Source organism: Schistocerca nitens, chromosome 1 (assembly GCF_023898315.1).
Source record: "Schistocerca nitens isolate TAMUIC-IGC-003100 chromosome 1, iqSchNite1.1, whole genome shotgun sequence".
Classification (NCBI taxonomy): domain Eukaryota; kingdom Metazoa; phylum Arthropoda; class Insecta; order Orthoptera; family Acrididae; genus Schistocerca; species Schistocerca nitens.
Genome location: NC_064614.1, coordinates 1,007,176,309 through 1,007,195,530, shown reverse-complemented (window position 1 = coordinate 1,007,195,530; position 19,222 = coordinate 1,007,176,309). Strand labels below are relative to the sequence as shown.

The 19,222-nt window shown below is 40.8% G+C and overlaps 1 protein-coding gene across 1 annotated transcript in view; it reads left to right on the top strand.

Annotated features, from left to right (window-relative positions):
* Positions 1–19,222, top strand: part of LOC126195495 (MAP7 domain-containing protein 1-like) — a 279,241-nt gene that overhangs the window by 242,332 nt on the left and 17,687 nt on the right. Inside the window, exon 11 of the mRNA XM_049934126.1 lies at positions 15,146–15,310. Within this exon, the coding sequence (XP_049790083.1) occupies positions 15,146–15,310 (165 nt within the window). The remainder of the gene's footprint in view (positions 1–15,145; positions 15,311–19,222) is intronic.

The window sequence follows — 19,222 nt, the reverse complement described above, 5'->3', positions numbered from 1 at the left end:
GAGGAGTGAAGGAAAAATACTGGAGAGTTGTAGGAGAAGGGGTAGATTTTGAAAAAGTCTCCACTGACCTGCAGTTCTGGGTGACTTTTTTGAAATCGATACCTCTCGATTGCTTTTCCTTCACCCCTCTTCCTTCTTCTGCAACTCTTCGGTTGGAAGAACAGCCACTGGATCCAAAAGTTTGCATAATTACAACCTTCTTTTGTATGGAAATTCTGCTGCAGCTTGATGAGTAGATTTTTTATCCATCCAATTAATTTATACTGTCAAAAATTATTTTGTAAGTAACTTAATGCGGTGGACAAACTAAAACAATGCATACTGATGTACACTGTACATAGCTATTTTTCAACATATGCACTACATCTCTCAATACATATTTCACATAAATAAATGAATTTAATCTGGACACAACTGTCATGACCTTGACAGTGTACTGGATCATGTGCTTGAAGCACTGTTCGTACAAGGTCAAGACTGCATAATCATCAGTGGAACATTTTCCAGATGAATTGTGCAGCCTTGGATTGAATGGATGCCTACCATTGGGCAGTGCATTGTTTTAAAGCAGTTATACATTTGCTGCTTCAGACACTTGTTATAAAGAACTATGAACCATATCAGATTTCAGTGTGCACTTAGGCATTGGAAATCATCCCATTTGGATGAAATTTCACTAAGAGAACACTTTACATGTACCTATACATAATCTTACACTGATACTACTTAGTAAAATCATCTTGAGGTTCTAGAAATATAAGGTAATCAAAACTCTATGAGCTGTTGACAGCATTCTCCCTTTATATTGACAAGTGATGACTTCCTGACTGCCATATTGCTGCTGGCACTATTGTTATACAGCTGTTTATGACATCATTGGTACCTAGACCACTACCATACATAGATCAGTGTATTTGATCTGCACCTTCTTCAACATCCTTATGACTGGGTACCATTTCATACTCATCTGAGTGTCAACTTCTTCCCCATCTCTAAACCACAGAGCTGCAGAAATTCAACCTTCTTGTTCCTCAGTAATGTTCATCTCACTTTTCATTTCTGAAATTCCATGAGCTGTCTACAAGCTCATTTTCTCAACACGGGTGGTTCAGTTCTTGTAACTGGTATTTGTCATCTAATATAATATTGCTACTTTTTGTTCCTCAGTGTCTAATGTTTTGACAACACGAGAAGCGGTGCAAAACTGGATTGCATTCACAATTCACACCTCACTCTCATCGGTTGACGTACGTGATGTGTGTAGCTGATCCTCTTCTCTGGGTAATTAGCTACATCGATCTCCCGAAAGCTTCATCTCTAAAGACTATTGCTGGTTATAGGAATTTATTTGACTATTTCTCTACTCTTGAAATAACTGGGTACTCGCAGAATAGTTTCAGTTCGATCACGATATATTTTCAACTTTACCATTTCTCATACAAACATTTAAACTTCTGCAAGTCAAGTTAGTCATCAACTTAGTCATCAAACATTACACTCAATTAAACACATTCATAATTGCATTGGCTTGAAAACCAAATAATTCGTGAACATCACATGTATTGTGTCTCGTACAGGGCTAAGACATGAAGTAAGTTAAAAGTCTATAGTCAATTGTTCATTTTTCTATTTTACAATAATTACATTCACTAACACAGCAAAGAACAGCATATAATTACTCTGTGTTCTTTCAGACAGCGCCTGTGGCACTAGCGGCAAACACTTGTCGTCGTCAGTGGATCGCCACTCTTACAGACTGCTCATAACAAACTCCCAACCTGCACACAGATACAGGTGGCACAGTAGATACGCTTCCACTCCCCCACTTATATATAAAATATTGTGTGTTTGAGATGGTAGAAGGATGAGTGGTTCTATAATTTACACGGAAATTCTTGAAGCACTACATATCCCTCCCCTCAGCACGAACATGCAATATTTTTGTACATAATCACCATGTACATTAATATCACGCAGGATAACACTTCATTTTTCAACAATACATTTTTTTCTATTAATAACCATCAATACTTTTGTTCTTATTACCTAGTCATTCCTTGTTTCCATTTTCTACAATTATAAAATGTGAAGCTTTCAGTCCATGTTGGAGTTAGCTCTTTCAATATTTAAAATCGAGAAGACCCAAATTGTACTGTTTTCTGCTCTTTTTCCAATCGTAAATTCCAGGTGTGTATGACCCATGAGTAATCTACTGTTTGTTCCTACTTTCCGTACTACCTATTCTAAGTATGTACTTATTTATTGCTTATTGTAGTTTCGTGGAACTCTGGGTAAAATAAAAGTGTTCTCTCTGTTTTTGACACTTGTAAACATAAAACGTAGTAAGACTGGTGATGCATAGAATTCAAACTTACCAGTCTAATTCCTATAAAACGTGTGACTTCAGTCACGATACTGTCCTTTTCCTCTTTACAAACAGTACCTATACCTCACATATGGGTTCACCCTATGAGTCCACTCTCTCTTTCCGTTTTGGTAGGTACACACCTCTTAATTCCTATTCTCCTATGGTACAGGTCAATCCCCTTCTTGGTGCCCCTGTCCACACAGTATAGGTCAGCCTTTCTTAGTTCTGCCTATCTGCCTTTTATATTCAATATATGCTGAATGTGCCCCCCTTATCCTTCCTCAGTGGGCCTCATGGTTCATTGCCCTAGTATACATCTTTATGTACACTATCATTAAATATTCTCTGGTAAAGTTACACATATATTTTACACCTCAACTCCACTTTCTAATACTCCACCTAATACCCTTGAGTCCTCTTCCATCCACTTTCTAATACTCCATCTAATACCCTAGAGTCCTCTTCCACTCCTCACTTCTATCACATAAGCAGACACTATGTCTACACATACTGTTCGACTTATAGTAGATGCTATGTCTACCTGTATTAACCAACTCATATTAGATACTACATCTACACATAATGATCAAGTCCCACTACTCTATAACTCACCAGAGTATTTACTATCCTGGCTTTTCTCAAATGGTTATTACAATTAACACCAATTTGACTTATCACTGTTTTATAATTATTACACCAGCTCTCCTGCTCCTGTCTCTCTAGGCACATGAGTTGATTTCTACCCTTCTTTCTTTATACACATGTATTTATATATATGAAGAGAATATATATATATATATATATATATATATATATATATATATATATATATATATATATATAATAGAGGGAAACATTCCACGTAGGAAAAATATCTAAAAACAAAGATGATGTGACTTACCAAATGAAAGTGCTGGCAGGTCGACAGACACACAAACAAACACAAACACACACACAAAATTCAAGCTTTCGCAACAAACTGTTGCCTCATCAGGAAAGGGGGAAGGAGAGGGAAAGACGAAAGGATGTGGGTTTTGAGGGAAAGGGTAAGGAGTCATTCCAATCCCGGGAGCGGAAAGACTTACCTTAGGGGGAAAAAAGGACGGGTATACACTCGCACACACACACACACATATCCATCCACACATATACAGACACATATACAGGTCGATAGACACACAAACAAACACAAACATACACACAAAATTCAAGCTTTCGCAACAAACTGTTGCCTCATCAGGAAAGAGGGAAGGAGAGGGAAAGACGAAAGGATGTGGGTTTTAAGGAAGAGTGTAAGGAGTCATTCCAATCCCGGGAGCGGAAAGACTTACCTTATGTGTGTGTGTGCGCGCGAGTGTATACCCGTCCTTTTTTCCCCCTAAGGTAAGTCTTTCCGCTCCCGGGATTGGAATGACTCCTTACCCTCTCCCTTAAAACCCACATCCTTTCGTCTTTCCCTCTCCTTCCCTCTTTCCTGATGAGGCAACAGTTTGTTGCGAAAGCTTGAATTTTGTGTGTGTGTTTGTGTTTGTTTGTGTGTCTATCGACCTGCCAGCACTTTCGTTCGGTACGTCACATCATCTTTGTTTTTAGATATATTTTTCCCATGTGGAATGTTTCCCTCTACTTACCGAACGAAAGTGCTTGCAGGTCGATAGACACACAAACATACACACAAAATTCAAGGTTTCGCAACAAACTGTTTCCTCATCAGGAAAGAGGGAAGGAGAGGGAAAGACGAAAGGATGTGGGTTTTAAGGGAGAGTGTAAGGAGTCATTCCAATCCCGGGAGCGGAAAGACTTACCTTAGGGGGAAAAAAGGACGGGTATACACTCGCGCACACACACACATAAGGTAAGTCTTTCCGCTCCCGGGATTGGAATGACTCCTTACACTCTTCCTTAAAACCCACATCCTTTCGTCTTTCCCTCTCCTTCCCTCTTTCCTGATGAGGCAACAGTTTGTTGCGAAAGCTTGAATTTTGTGTGTATGTTTGTGTTTGTTTGTGTGTCTATCGACCTGCCAGCACTTTCGTTCGGTAAGTCACATCATCTGTGTTTTTAGATATATTTTTCCCACGTGGAATGTTTCCCTCTATTATATTCAATCATATATATATATATAACAAAAGCGCTGGCAGGTCGATAGACACACAAACAAACACAAACATGCACACAAAATTCTAGCTTTCGCAACAAACGGTTGCTTCGTCAGGAAAGAGGGAAGGAGAGGGAAAGATGAAAGGAAGTGGGTTTTAAGGGAGAGGGTAAGGAGTCATTCCAATCCCGGGAGCGGAAAGACTTACCTTAGGGGGAAAAAAGGACGGGTATACACTCGCACACACACACATATCCATCCGCATATACACAGACACAAGCAGACATTTGTAAAAGCAAAGAGTTTGAAGAAACTCTTTGCCTTTACAAATGTCTGCTTGTGTCTGTGTATATGCGGATGGATATGTGTGTGTGTGCGAGTGTATACCCGTCCTTTTTTCCCCCTAAGGTAAGTCTTTCCGCTCCCGGGATTGGAATGACTCCTTACCCTCTCCCTTAAAACCCACTTCCTTTTATCTTTCCCTCTCCTTCCCTCTTTCCTGACGAAGCAACCGTTTGTTGCGAAAGCTAGAATTTTGTGTGCATGTTTGTGTTTGTTTGTGTGTCTATCGACCTGCCAGCGCTTTTGTTTGGTAAGTCTCATCACTTTCTTTCTTTTTAGATATATTTTTTCCACGTGGAATGTTTCCCTCTGATGATGTGACTTACCAAATGAAAGTGCTGGCAGGTCGACAGACACCCAAACAAACACAAACATACACACAGAATTCAAGCTTTCGCAACAAAGTGTTGCCTCATCAGGAAAGAGGGAAGGAGAGGGAAAGACGAAAGGATGTGGGTTTTAAGGGAGAGGGTAAGGAGTCATTCCAATCCCGGGAGCGGAAAGACTTACCTTAGGGGGAAAAAAGGACGGGTATACACTCGCACACACACACATATCCATCCACACATATACAGACACACGCAGACATATTGTGGATGGATATGTGTGTGTGTGTGTGCGAGTGTATACCCGTCCTTTTTTCCCCCTAAGGTAAGTCTTTCCGCTCCCGGGATTGGAATGACTCCTTACCCTCTCCCTTAAAACCCACATCCTTTCGTCTTTCCCTCTCCTTCCCTCTTTCCTGATGAGGCAACAGTTTGTTGCGAAAGCTTGAATTTTGTGTGTATGTTTGTGTTTGTTTGTGTGTCTGTCGACCTGCCAGCACTTTCATTTGGTAAGTCACATCATCTTTGTTTTATATATATATAATGTGTGCATCTACCCAGATGTACTTATATCTTTATTCCCCTACATTCCTTGGCGGTTCTGACATCACTTCAGGTTTCTAATTTGTAATTTTCATGTTTGTGTGTATGTTGATGTGTGTTCGTGCAGCCTGATTCTTTGGCCTACTTATATGAAATAAGTTGTAGGTTATTGGAAACCATGGAAAATAAGAAGGACCTCTGTGATAGAAGTAGTTGAATATGGAAAGAGGGAAAGATAGATAGGTACTCAAATGAGAAGTAAGAAAGGAAAAAGTAGAAATGGTTGCTAAGATTGAAGAAGTGAAAGAAGATAGCCTAAAGACAGGAAACCCTTCCCACCCCCCTTCCCCAGGATCCCTACCTCGCCGGTACTTGAGTGAGAAGCTGGAGGAGGTATGGTGTTAATCATCTCCTACAGATTGGACATTCTCACCTTCACCCTTGAGGCCCCCGAAGAAAATCTTTGCAACACCTATGGGCAGCAAATGGTGAAGAATCAGTTACACTTGTTTGCGAGGGTCGTTTGGGAAGTGTGGTGTATGTTCTGTGTTAGCAGAGATTTGTCTATTGGTGGAAATCGTGTTTTAATCTACAGTACCAACCATTTCCAAAACTAATACAAACCTTTACCTCACATTTCATGAGAGGTATAAAATATTCAATACAAAATAGAAAATTATACACTATGATCAATTAGTTGTTTAGTTATTTAGTTTATACTGTATTTCATACACACATAAAATACTCTGTTCAGTTTATATCATCTCGATATCACTCTGTTTGAATAGTACCATGATATTATTTTTCCACTAATACTATATTCTACTCGTTTCATTTCATGTTTAGAGATCACTGTTGATCTGTGATTCTCTTAAGTCTAATTTTTTTTTTTTTTTTTTTTTTGTCATATCCAGTTTTCTATACACTATTTCTTTTTTTTTTTGGTCATATCCAGTTTTCTATACACTAAACTTATAGGATAGTTTAAGAATTCATTAATAGATAACAGAATAGTTTAAGATTTGAAGAGAATTTGGTGTATGAAAACTAATTTTGAAGAAACACCGAAAACAACTGGGGTCCAGCGGTTGTCACTCCGCCTGTCAGATCAGAATGTTAACATCCCTGGGGGATAGATGTGACTCTGCCCAGATCCCATGGATCTGATCTGAATCTCATTCACTTGAGCAAGTGCAAACCAGTACTTGTCGTTAAATTTTGTGTGAAGGTCTCCCCACAACAAAAAAATCACCACTTTTCTTGGTAACACAACATTAGTTAAAGTTATTCTATTTTCTACTCTATCCAGGATAAATTTGAATTCTTTCAACAAGTTGTCTATAACCTTGCTGGTATTATTAAGTTTGGAAGAAGTAATAGTTGAAACATTTCCAGAGGTCATTCTCGCAGCAACTCCTCGATCTATCATTTCTTCAAATTGTTCCTCCAAGCTACATACACTTGTAATATCAAAGGTGGATATATTCTCTTGGAAATTCCATCCTACACTATTTCCTCATATACTGACAACTCGTGTACTGACACCTGTAATTTGTGATTGAATAATCGACATTAATTCCTTAGACAGATCTACACTCTCTTTTGAAGTACGTAAACCTTGTCTTACATTTTTGTGTTCATTATTGAACACGTCTTTTAAATATTCTAAGTTTTCAATAGGTTTTATTCTGCATGATTACATTTGGCGTCAAATTCAGTTTCCAAAGCAGCCATTCCTTTGCATCGAATGCGTCAAATTCAGTTTCCAAAGCAACCATGCCTTTGGATTGATTACTAGATTCTTGGCTTTGAACATCTATCTTGATGGGATCAAACCTATGTTTGTCATTTGAATATTTAAAGTTTCATTCTGTCTCTGATTAAAGTCAGCGATTTATGTGACTACTTAAAGAACTAGTTAGTTCACTCTTTAAATCTAACTTCAGATTTTCAACTTTCTTATTTAAAGTGTCAAATTCAGTCTTTAATAAACCTATATATGTTGCTTGATTGTTCAAGGTTTCACTCTTGTTAGTTAAAACTTCACTCTGAGCATCTAATTTAATATTTAATTGGGTATTCACTGAATCTAATTTAAGACTTAGTTCCTGTCTTAAAACTGCTGAATCTGCACACTGGGCTTTATTTAAATTCACTACTTCAGACCAGTCTGACATCTCCTTACTCACTTTAATAGCCGTGGCTGGTTCTGAAGTTTCTCCTAGTCGCTGTTCTTGATCCATAACTTTACAGGCGTTAGACCTTGTGAGCATTAAAAAAATTGTACTCTACTTACAATGACTACTATAATACAGTCTAACAATAGTTCCTTCAACTTTATACTCAAACAATTATTGTTTTACACTCACCTGGTGTATAATCCTAGGCTGCATCGGTTAGCAGATGTGTATTCAATGCAGGTGAACAGCACTGTCACCAGCGGTGTCAAATGTTGGTTTCAGTGTCGGTGAGCAGATGTGGAGTAAGCACCAGTGAGCAGCAACTGGTGTCTGCGTCGTCGGATGTGAGGCTGGTTACTACGTCGACATCAGTCTCAATGTGTTAAAGCTGTGTACTCTCCACACCAAATCTTCTTAGTCGAATTCCTCTCAGCGTAACTCTTCTTAGGCTAAAATATCGAGGTCTCCTCTGCGTTCTTTTGATGTTATTACTTTCTTAAGTCTTTTACTGTGTTGCATTCACAACTTTCTTCCATTTGGTTTCTTGGACTCAATCCAATTGCTCGAAACAGTTCTCTTATCTTGTTATGCCTGGTTGTTGTGGCAACTCAAAATATCTTCTTCCCGTTTCCATCTTAAAATTTCCATTTTCTTTGAATCCTGTCACTTAGGTTGCCACATTTTAATAGTTTTGTCGACACGAGAAGCGGTGCAAAACTGGATTGCATTCACAATTCACACCTCACTCTCATCAGTTGACTTACGCGATGTGTGTAGCCGATCCCCTTCTCTGGGTAATTAGCTAAGTCGATCTCCCAAAAGCTTCTTCTCCTACGACTATCACTGGTTATAGGAATTTATTTGACTATTTCTCTACTGTTGAAATAATTGGGCACTCACAGAATACTTTCAGATTAATCACGATATATTTTCAGCTTTCACAGGAAACAACTTTACCATTTCTCATACAAACATTTAAACTTCCGCAAGTCAACTTAGTCATCAAACATCAGACTCAATTACACACATTCATAATTGCATGGGATTGACAACCAAATAATTCATGAACATCACATGCGTCTTGTCTCGTGCAGTGCTAAGACATGAAGTAAGTTAAAAGTCTATAGTCAATTGTTCCTTTTTCTTTTTTACAATAATCACATTCACTAACACAGCAAATAACAGCATATAATTACTCTGCGTTCTTTCAGACAGCATCTGTGGTGCTAGCAACAAACACTTGTCATCGTCAGTGGACCGCCACTCTTACAGTCTTCTCATAACAAACTTCCAAACTGCACATAGAAACAGGTGGCACAGTAAATACGCTTCCACTCTCCCACTTATATTTAAAATATCATGTGTTCGAGACAGTTGAAGGACGAGTGGCTCTAGAACTTATGCAGAAATTCTTGAAGCACTACAAGTGTTGTGCATATAATGCTTCACTTCTGAAATTTCAAGATAGATCTACAAGTTGTTGTAAACACTTTCTCTTGACATGTGTGGCTCAGTTCGTGGGGCAGGTATTTGACAAGTGAGACAGTCCTTGTTTGATGCAAGAGTGTCATCAGGACTTTGTCATTCCATGCTCACTGGTGATGGGTAAGAGCAAGGAGATAAAGCTTGTAAATTCCTAACCTCCCAATTCATTGAAAACCAAAATGGATCTTATGAAGATCATGCATGTTTCTGAACTTTGTTGTGGTGGTCTTCTTACTTATTGTAATTTTGAATTACCTCAGCAAAGATGGAAAGGAATGCATCCACACCATGAAGGCCTTCTTTGATTCATACAATCAGTGGTATGTAGAGGATTCATCACCAGGATGTCATCGCCAGCTGCTTTGTAATGCCGTATGGATGAAATCATCCTCTACCTTTGTTGTCGTCTGTCAGATCGTTAGGTGCCCTGCATTTTGCAAAGTGAGTTACATGTGTACAATATTGTTCATTCATCCAAAAGAATTATTGAATCTCTATGTATAGATTCACATTTGAATCCTACAGGCATTCTGAATCACATAATCGTTTCCTTGGAAAGCTGGCAGCATAGTCGTCTTATCAGTAGTGGAGAACGTGAAAAATCAACAAACCTGAGAAAGTACACAATGAAGCCTGTGGCCCTTCTGGAGGTGAATTCACTCATCCAATCTTTTCAGTATATCTGGATCATTTCAGAATGAATTCCATGTGGACTGCATGTTTTTGTTCACAAAATTGTAATGACAGTTCACCACCTCCCAATTATTGATAATGCTATCACACACATCATCTTTGTTTGTTACCTCACTCTGTTATTGCCAGGGTCTGAGCTGGTCTCATGTCATTTGACATCTAACATTGGATCTACTTTCTTCTGATCCCAATTTTTGGCGGCGATAACAAGACAATAGTAAATTCTCATTTGTTCCTTTTTGTTTCACCTTTGTATATCATTGAGTTATATGTCGATGGTCTTATGTAAGTATATGTTTCAGTTTTAGACATATGTGCCTTAAAGCCAGTTAGTCACAGTCACAACAGCTGGGAAGAAACAATTAAATTTTCATATTTTATGTAAATTAAAAGGAAACCACAACTTCTGTGTCTAGTATGCAGAATTTTAGTACAGTAACCAAAATCAGTTCTGGCTCTTCTTTTTGCTGCAGGAACTAAGTGTGAATTCATAAACTTTTCCAGCAGATATGGGTTATTCTAAATATTGTTGTGCAAATAGACAAATGAGTACCTTATTCATTTTATTGTTTCTCTTTTTAAATGAGCCTTATGTAAACTGTGACCATATGTAAATACACACATCAAAAAAAGTTTTGCATCAGCTCGGTTCCAGGAGTTCTGAAACCAGTACAGAAAATTGGAATAGTGATCAACATAAACAGCATTTCCGTCCATTTTAATGCTCAAGAAAACCACACACTGCATGTTGTACCACCATACAGCGAGACCTTCCAAGGTGGTGGTCCAGATTGCTGTACACACCAGTACCTCTAATACCCAGTAGCACGTCCTCTTGCATTGATGCATACCTAATTCTTCGTGGCTTACTATCCACAAGTTCATCAAGGCACTATTGGTCCAGATCGCCCCACTCCTCAATGGCCGTTCGGCATAGATCCCTCAGAGTGATTGGTGGGTCATGTCATCCATAAACAGTCCCTTTCAGTCTATACCAGGCATGTTAAATACACTCCTGGAAATGGAAAAAAGAACACATTGACACCGGTGTGTCAGACCCACCATACTTGCTCCGGACACTGCGAGAGGGCTGTACAAGCAATGATCACACGCACGGCACAGCGGACACACCAGGAACCGCGGTGTTGGCCGTCGAATGGCGCTAGCTGCACAGCATTTGTGCACCGCCGCCGTCAGTGTCAGCCAGTTTGCCGTGGCATACGGAGCTCCATCGCAGTCTTTAACACTGGTAGCATGCCGCAACAGCGTGGACATGAACCGTATGTGCAGTTGACGGACTTTGAGCGAGGGCGTATAGTGGGCATGCGGGAGGCCGGGTGGACGTACCGCCGAATTGCTCAACACGTGGGGCGTGAGGTCTCCACAGTACATCGATGTTGTCGCCAGTGGTCGGCGGAAGGTGCACGTGCCCGTCGACCTGGGACCGGACCGCAGCGACGCACGGATGCACGCCAAGACCGTAGGATCCTACGCAGTGCCGTAGGGGACCGCACCGCCACTTCCCAGCAAATTAGGGACACTGTTGCTCCTGGGGTATCGGCGAGGACCATTCGCAACCGTCTCCATGAAGCTGGGCTACGGTCCCGCACACCGTTAGGCCGTCTTCCGCTCACGCCCCAACATCGTGCAGCCCGCCTCCAGTGGTGTCGCGACAGGCGTGAATGGAGGGACGAATGGAGACGTGTCGTCTTCAGCGATGAGAGTCGCTTCTGCCTTGGTGCCAATGATGGTCGTATGCGTGTTTGGCGCCGTGCAGGTGAGCGCCACAATCAGGACTGCATACGACCGAGGCACACAGGGCCAACACCCGGCATCATGGTGTGGGGAGCGATCTCCTACACTGGCCGTACACCACTGGTGATCGTCGAGGGGACACTGAATAGTGCACGGTACATCCAAACCGTTATCGAACCCATCGTTCTACCATTCCTAGACCGGCAAGGGAACTTGCTGTTCCAACAGGACAATGCACGTCGGCATGTATCCCGTGCCACCCAACGTGCTCTAGAAGGTGTAAGTCAACTACCCTGGCCAGCAAGATCTCCGGATCTGTCCCCCATTGAGCATGTTTGGGACTGGATGAAGCGTCGTCTCACGCGGTCTGCACGTCCAGCACGAACGCTGGTCCAACTGAGGCGCCAGGTGGAAATGGCATGGCAAGCCGTTCCACAGGACTACATCCAGCATCTCTACGATCGTCTCCATGGGAGAATAGCAGCCTGCATTGCTGCGAAAGGTGGATATACACTGTACTAGTGCCGATATTGTGCATGCTCTGTTGCCTGTGTCTGTCAGTGTGATCATGTGATGTATCTGACCCCAGGAATGTGTCAATAAAGTTTCCCCTTCCTGGGACAATGAATTCACGGTGTTCTTATTTCAATTTCCAGGAGTGTAGGTTTCATGTCTAGAGAACAAGCTGGCCACTCTAGTCGAATGATGTCATTATCCTGAAGGAAGTCATTCACAAGATGTGCACGATGGGGGCATGAATTGTTGTCCATGAATGTTAATGCCTCACCAATATGCTGCCGATATGGTTGCACTATCACTCAGAGGATGGCTTTCATGTATCGTACAGTCATTACAGCACCTTCTATTACATTGCCACCAGCAGTGTACATCGTCGGCACATAAGGCCATCCTGAAACAGCAGAAAACCTCCACCTTGCTGCACTCGCTAGACAGTGTGTTTAAGGCGTTCAGCGTGGCTGGGTTGCCTCCAAACACGTCTCCAACAATTGTCTGGTTGAAGGCATATGCGACACTCATCAGTGAAGAAAACGTGATGCCAATACTGAGCGGTCCATTCGGCATGTTGTTGGGCTCATCTGTACTGTTTTGCATGGTGCACGAAAAGCATTATTCAACATGGTGGCATTGCTGTCAGGTTTCCTCCGAGCCATAATCTGTAGGTAGCGGTCATCCACTGCAGTAGTAGCCCTTGGGTGGACTGAGCAAGGCATGTCATTGACAGTTCCAGTCTCTCTGTATCTCCTACATGTCCAGATAACATTGCTTTGGCTCACTCTAAGATGCCTGGACACTTCCCTTGTTGAGAGCCCTTCCTGGCACAAAGTAACAATGTGGACATGATCGAACTGCGGTATTGATCATTTAGGCATGGCTGAACTACAGATAACATGAGCCATGTACCTCCTTCCTGGTGGAAGGACAGAATAATGATTCATTTTCACACATGAAATTTATCTGCTCCTTCTGTGGGAGGTGCATTTCCATATGTGATTTATCTGTAGGGATCAAGAAAGAAAATTTGATTCTCGTAGTACCTTACTTCACATTGGCCTTAATCTCTCTCTGACTGCTAGCTTCACACCATCAAAAGCAATGAAATGTTCCTTCCCAACAATTAGAAATTTATGGTAAACATATTTGCTTTGGTGCTAATTTGTTACTGAGAGGCTCACCATTACTACTTCACTACTTCACTACTAAGATCACAATATTTTCTGTACCATTTTAGCCACACGACAGGGCTACTTAGAATGCCCCTCTCATTCTGCCATGTTGTGTTTGTGTGGAATGTAATCCTGACTGTCCTATCAAGTCCTGGAATAGTCCCATTTACTCTGACCCTCACCTCTCCTATACCAGTTGAAGAGGTCTTTGGTTTCAAAACCTAGTGTTTCTCTCGTTTTTGATTCATGTGGATCAATCCATTGGCATCTGGTAAATAGAAGGTTTTTTCTTTCATTTTGAGTAAGGTATGCAAGATAAAGAGTCTTATAGCATCCCCTGGTGCTGGGTGGAGTAGCTATGAGCCAGGATGGGGGAAGTGGGTGGTGGGCGTGAGCTGGGAGCCCTTGTGGCTCCAGAGAAATGCAGCGGCAAATGTAACAAGTTCTTTTATTGACACATCTGCACTGCTTGATGCACTAGGTCAATGGCCATCTGGCCATTGAATTCTGATGTGGATGACAGCTGGCATGCACGGGAAGCAACACGCTGTTCCCTGGGCAAGAATTGGCCATGCTGCTGGAGACGATGTTGTGTGGCCAGCTGTGCCGTGGTACTGAGTCCAGGAAGGGACTTAGGGCACAGAGCTGTTGCCCTGCCGTGGCCTGGAACCAGTGACCTCTGTTTGCAGGTCCATGTCTCATCCTTATCCAGCACAGCCCCACCATCCTGGTCGGGCTGTGAGCGTCGGAATAATTTTATTACAAAAAGACCAGTACTTATACTCACCAATCGCACACTTGTGCATATGCACCACTACCACTCACATATCTTAAAACACTACTGTCACTGTCATTGTGGAAATCTGCCTTGTCACCTGCTGCACTATTCAGTGCAATTCCATTGAGTTCACTGTTTCAGCAAGCTAACAAGCCTAGCGACACCATACTGGCCTTGTTGAATTATTACAGTAACAGCATCCCATGCGTGCCTGTTGTCAAACACAACTGCAATACACTACATAGGCTCTCACTAATGAACCCATAAATGGCCATTATGCTCAAGTCCAGTCCAATTGAACTAGATGCTACCAACAGCGTGTTAAAGTATATTGCAAAACAATTAAATATATTTTCTGTAATTTAATCTAATTATTGTTTAAGAGTTGCAGTTTTTCCTGAAATATTTGCAAGTAATGCTTTCATACAGTTATGTATAATTTGAGGAGTAGAGGCAACAACTCATTAAATAGTGGAGACATTGATTCATCAATAGGCACATTAAGAAGACTGAAGCTTTGTTACTTTTCTCATGAATCCTTCTTTAGAAGTAGAAAACACACACACCTCTTTACAGCTATGTTTTCCTGGCTAACTACATTGTGTTGACACTACACTTCAACAGAGGTGACAGGCTGTGTCAGGTGGAGTGGGAAAAGGGAGAGAGAAGGTTGGGAATGGAAGGGGTTAGGGAATGGTGGCTGATGGCTGGGAGGGAGACGCAGCATGTGCATAGAAATGTGCCACTGAAGAGCTCATTGCGGCCACAAGTAGGAGTAGATGTCCAAAGTGCACAATGACTCGGCGAAGTGGATTTGAAGGGGGAATAACATATAGTGTAGAGTTAAACTTTACAGCTTTGACAGTTTGGTAATTATATTCATCTTTTGCAGGAGTAGATTTGACGCAGAACTGAGTTCCCTCCAGTGTCAAGTGGAGAATTTGCAATCACAGTTATCAGTCCAGAAGAAAATGTTGTCCACAGAAGAGAGTTTGAGATCAAGAGTTGAAACTGATTACAGGCAAATACAGGAGGAGAAACGAGCAATAATGGTGAAGTAAGTTGATTTAATTATCTCTGTTACACATTTTTAGTTGATTTAATTATCTCTGTTACACATTTTTAGTTGATTTCATTCAGCTTGTGGTGACACTCATGTTGCTGCCTATGAAGAGTTCAGCACCAGGTTTGTTTATTGTACAAATCAAGAAACTACCTATCTTTAGTGTTACAACTGCCTGTTGTTGTTGTGGTCTTCAGTCCTGAGACTGGTTTGATGCAGCTCTCCATGCTACTCTATCCTGTGCAAGGTTCTTCATCTCCCAGTACCTACTGCAACCTACATCCTTCTGAATCTGCTTAGTGTATTGATCTCTTGGTCTCCCTCTACGATTTTTACCCTCCACGCTGCCCTCCAATGCTAAATTTGTGATCCCTTGATGCCTCAAAACATGTCCTACCAACCGATCCCTTCTTCTAGTCAAGTTGTGCCACAAACTTCTCTTCTCCCCAATCCTATTCAATACCTCCTCATTAGTTACGTGATCTACCCACCTTATCTTCAGCATTCTTCTGTAGCACCACATTTCGAAAGCTTCTATTCTCTTCTTGTCCAAACTGGTTATCGTCCATGTTTCACTTCCATACATGGCTACACTCCATACAAATACTTTCAGAAACGACTTCCTGACACTTAAATCTATACTCGATGTTAACAAATTTCTCTTCTTCAGAAACGATTTCCTTGCCATTGCCAGTCTACATTTTATATCCTCTCTACTTCGACCATCATCAGTTATTTTACTCCCTAAATAGCAAAACTCCTTTACTACTTTAAGTGTCTCATTTCCTAATCTAATCCCCTCAGCATCACCCGATTTAATTTGACTACATTCCATTATCCTCGTTTTGCTTTTGTTGATGTTCATCTTATATCCTCCTTTCAAGACACTGTCCATTCCGTTCAACTGCTCTTCCAAGTCCTTTGCTGTCTCTGACAGAATTACAATGTCATCGGCGAAACTCAAAGTTTTTATTTCTTCTCCATGGATTTTAATACCTACTCCGAATTTTTCTTTTGTTTCCTTTACTGCTTGCTCAATATACAGATTGAATAACATCGGGGAGAGGCTACAACCCTGTCTTACTCCCTTCCCAACCACTGCTTCCCTTTCATGCCCCTCGACTCTTATAACTGCCATTTGGTTTCTGTACAAATTGTAAATAGCCTTTCGCTCCCTGTATTTTACCCCTGCCACCTTTAGAATTTGGAAGAGAGTATTCCAGTCAACATTGTCAAAAGCTTTCTCTAAGTCTACAAATTCTAGAAACGTAGGTTTGCCTTTTCTTAATCTTTCTTCTAAGATAAGTCGTAAGGTTAGTATTGCCTCACGTGTTCCAACATTTCTACGGAATCCAAACTGATCTTCCCCGAGGTCCGCTTCTACCAGTTTTTCCATTCGTCTGTAAAGAATTCGCGTTAGTATTTTGCAGCTGTGACTTATTAAACTGATAGTTCGGTAATTTTCACATCTGTCAACACCTGCTTTCTTTGGTATTGGAATTATTATATTCTTCTTGAAGTCTGTGGGTATTTCGCCTGTCTCATGCATCTTGCTCACCAGATGGTAGAGTTTTGTCATGACTGGCTCTCCCAAGGCCATCAGTAGTTCTAATGGAATGTTGTCTACTCCCGGGGCCTTGTTTCGACTCAGGTGTTTCAGTGCTCTGTCAAACTCTTCACACAGTATCTTATCTCCCATTTCATCTTCATCTATATCCTCTTCCATTTCCATAATATTGTCCTCAAGTACATCGCCCTTGTATAAACCCTCTATATACTCCTTCCACCTTTCTGCGTTCCCTTCTTTGCTTAGAACTGGGTTGCCATCGGAGCTCTTGATATTCATACAAGTGGTTCTCTTCTCTCCAAAGGTCTCTTTAATTTTCCTGTAGGCAGTATCTATCTTACCCCTAGTGAGACAAGCCTCTACATCCTTACATTTGTCCTCTAGCCATCCCTGCTTAGCCATTTTGCACTTTCTGTCGATCTCATTTTTGAGATGTTTGTATTCCCTTTTGCCTGCTTCATTTACTGCATTTTTATATTTTCTCCTTTCATCAATGAAATTCAATATTTCTTCTGTTACCCAAGGATTTCTATTAGCCCTCGTCTTCTTACCTACTTGATCCTCTGCTGCCTTCACTACTGCATCCCTCAGAGCTACCCATTCTTCTTCTACTGTATTTCTTTCCCCCATTCCTGTCAATTGTTCCCTTATGATCTCCCTGAAACGCTCTACAACCCCTGTTTCTTTCTTACTGCCTAAGGAGTGAATTTTACTGATGTGCTTATGAAGAAACAAATTAAAATGCTATCCAACAACTATCAAGAAGGAAAGTTGGAATGAAGTTCCTCTAAGAATGAGATTCACATCTGCTACCTTTTTATGTGGGTGCTGAATTCTTTCTGTAGCTCATGACATAATATTTGAGTTATTTATCATTGTCCAAGACATCGAGCAATAAAATTATCAAGTAAAACTGTAATTTCAATATTAAAACTAATAAAGGAGTCAAAAACATTTAAAAATATTAAATAATACTTTCATATGCCATGTGGCAACGAAGATGGTGTCTACCAAGATTTTCAAGTGTTCAGATTCCAAAATAGTCCAGAATAGCCCTGTTATTTGCTGTAACCAAGTCTTCTAAGGTGTATGGTTTATCGATCTTTCAGCAAATTAACAAGTAGAGTGGATCTTGTAGTTCGTCAAATCTCATCACAACATTCATCAGTACTACTGTAACCTCATTTCTTTATATTTTATTGATACTGGGATATTCCTGTTCTTAGACATTTAGGACTTTCCAAGTTGTTTAAGGGAGTTTGAAACCCGCAGAAAATTCCTCATTTGGGTTGTTCCATGGGTCTATTGGAGACAAGTTCTAGCACAGTTCTACTTGACATTTATTAGATTATAATGGGATTGCTTCGATTTGTTGCAAAAAGTTCTTTCTTGATTTGAATCTCCATCTCCATCTATATTCTGCACACCACTGTGAGGTGCATGACAAGACGGACATCCCATTGTACCAATTATTAGAGTTTCTTCCCATTTCATTCAGATATAGAGTACGGGAAGAATGATTGTTTGAATGCCTCTGTGCATGCAGTAATTATTCTAATCGTACCTTCACAATCCCTATGTTAGCGATTCATAGGGGGTTGTAGTATAATTCTAGAGTCATCATTTAAAACTGGTTCTTGAAACTTTGTAAACAGGATTTCTTGGAATAGTTTACGTCTGTCTTCAGAGTCTTCCAGTTCTGTCCCTTCAGTATCTCTTTGGCACTCTCTCATGGATCAAACAAACCTGTGACCATTCATGCTGCCCTTCTATGTATACATTCAATATCCCCTGTTAGTCCTATCTGGTATGGGTCCCAAACACTTGAGCAATATTTTAGAACCAGTCTCACGAACCAGTCACACCAATATTTTAGAACCTGTCACAGTCATTTAGAACCAGTCACTGATGATGCGGTGGTGTACAGGGAGGGGTCAAAGATCAGTGACTGCAGGATGATACAAGATAACTTAGACAAAATTTCTAGTTGGTGTGATGAATGGCAGCTGGCTCTAAATGTAGAATAATGTAAGTTAATATGGATGAGTAGGAAAAACAGACACATTATGTTCAGATACAGCATTAGCAGTGTCCTCCTTCACACAGTCACATCATTTAAATATCTGGGTACAATGTTGCGAAGCGATATGAAATGGAATGATCATCTGAGGATTTTGGTGGGGAAGGCAAATGGTCAACTTTGCTCTATTTGGAGAATTTTAGGAAAGTATGGTTCATCTGTAAAGTAGACCATGTAGGACACTAGTGTGAACTATTCTTGAGTACTGCTCGAGTGTGTGGGATCTACACCAGATCATATTGAAAGAAGACATCGAAGC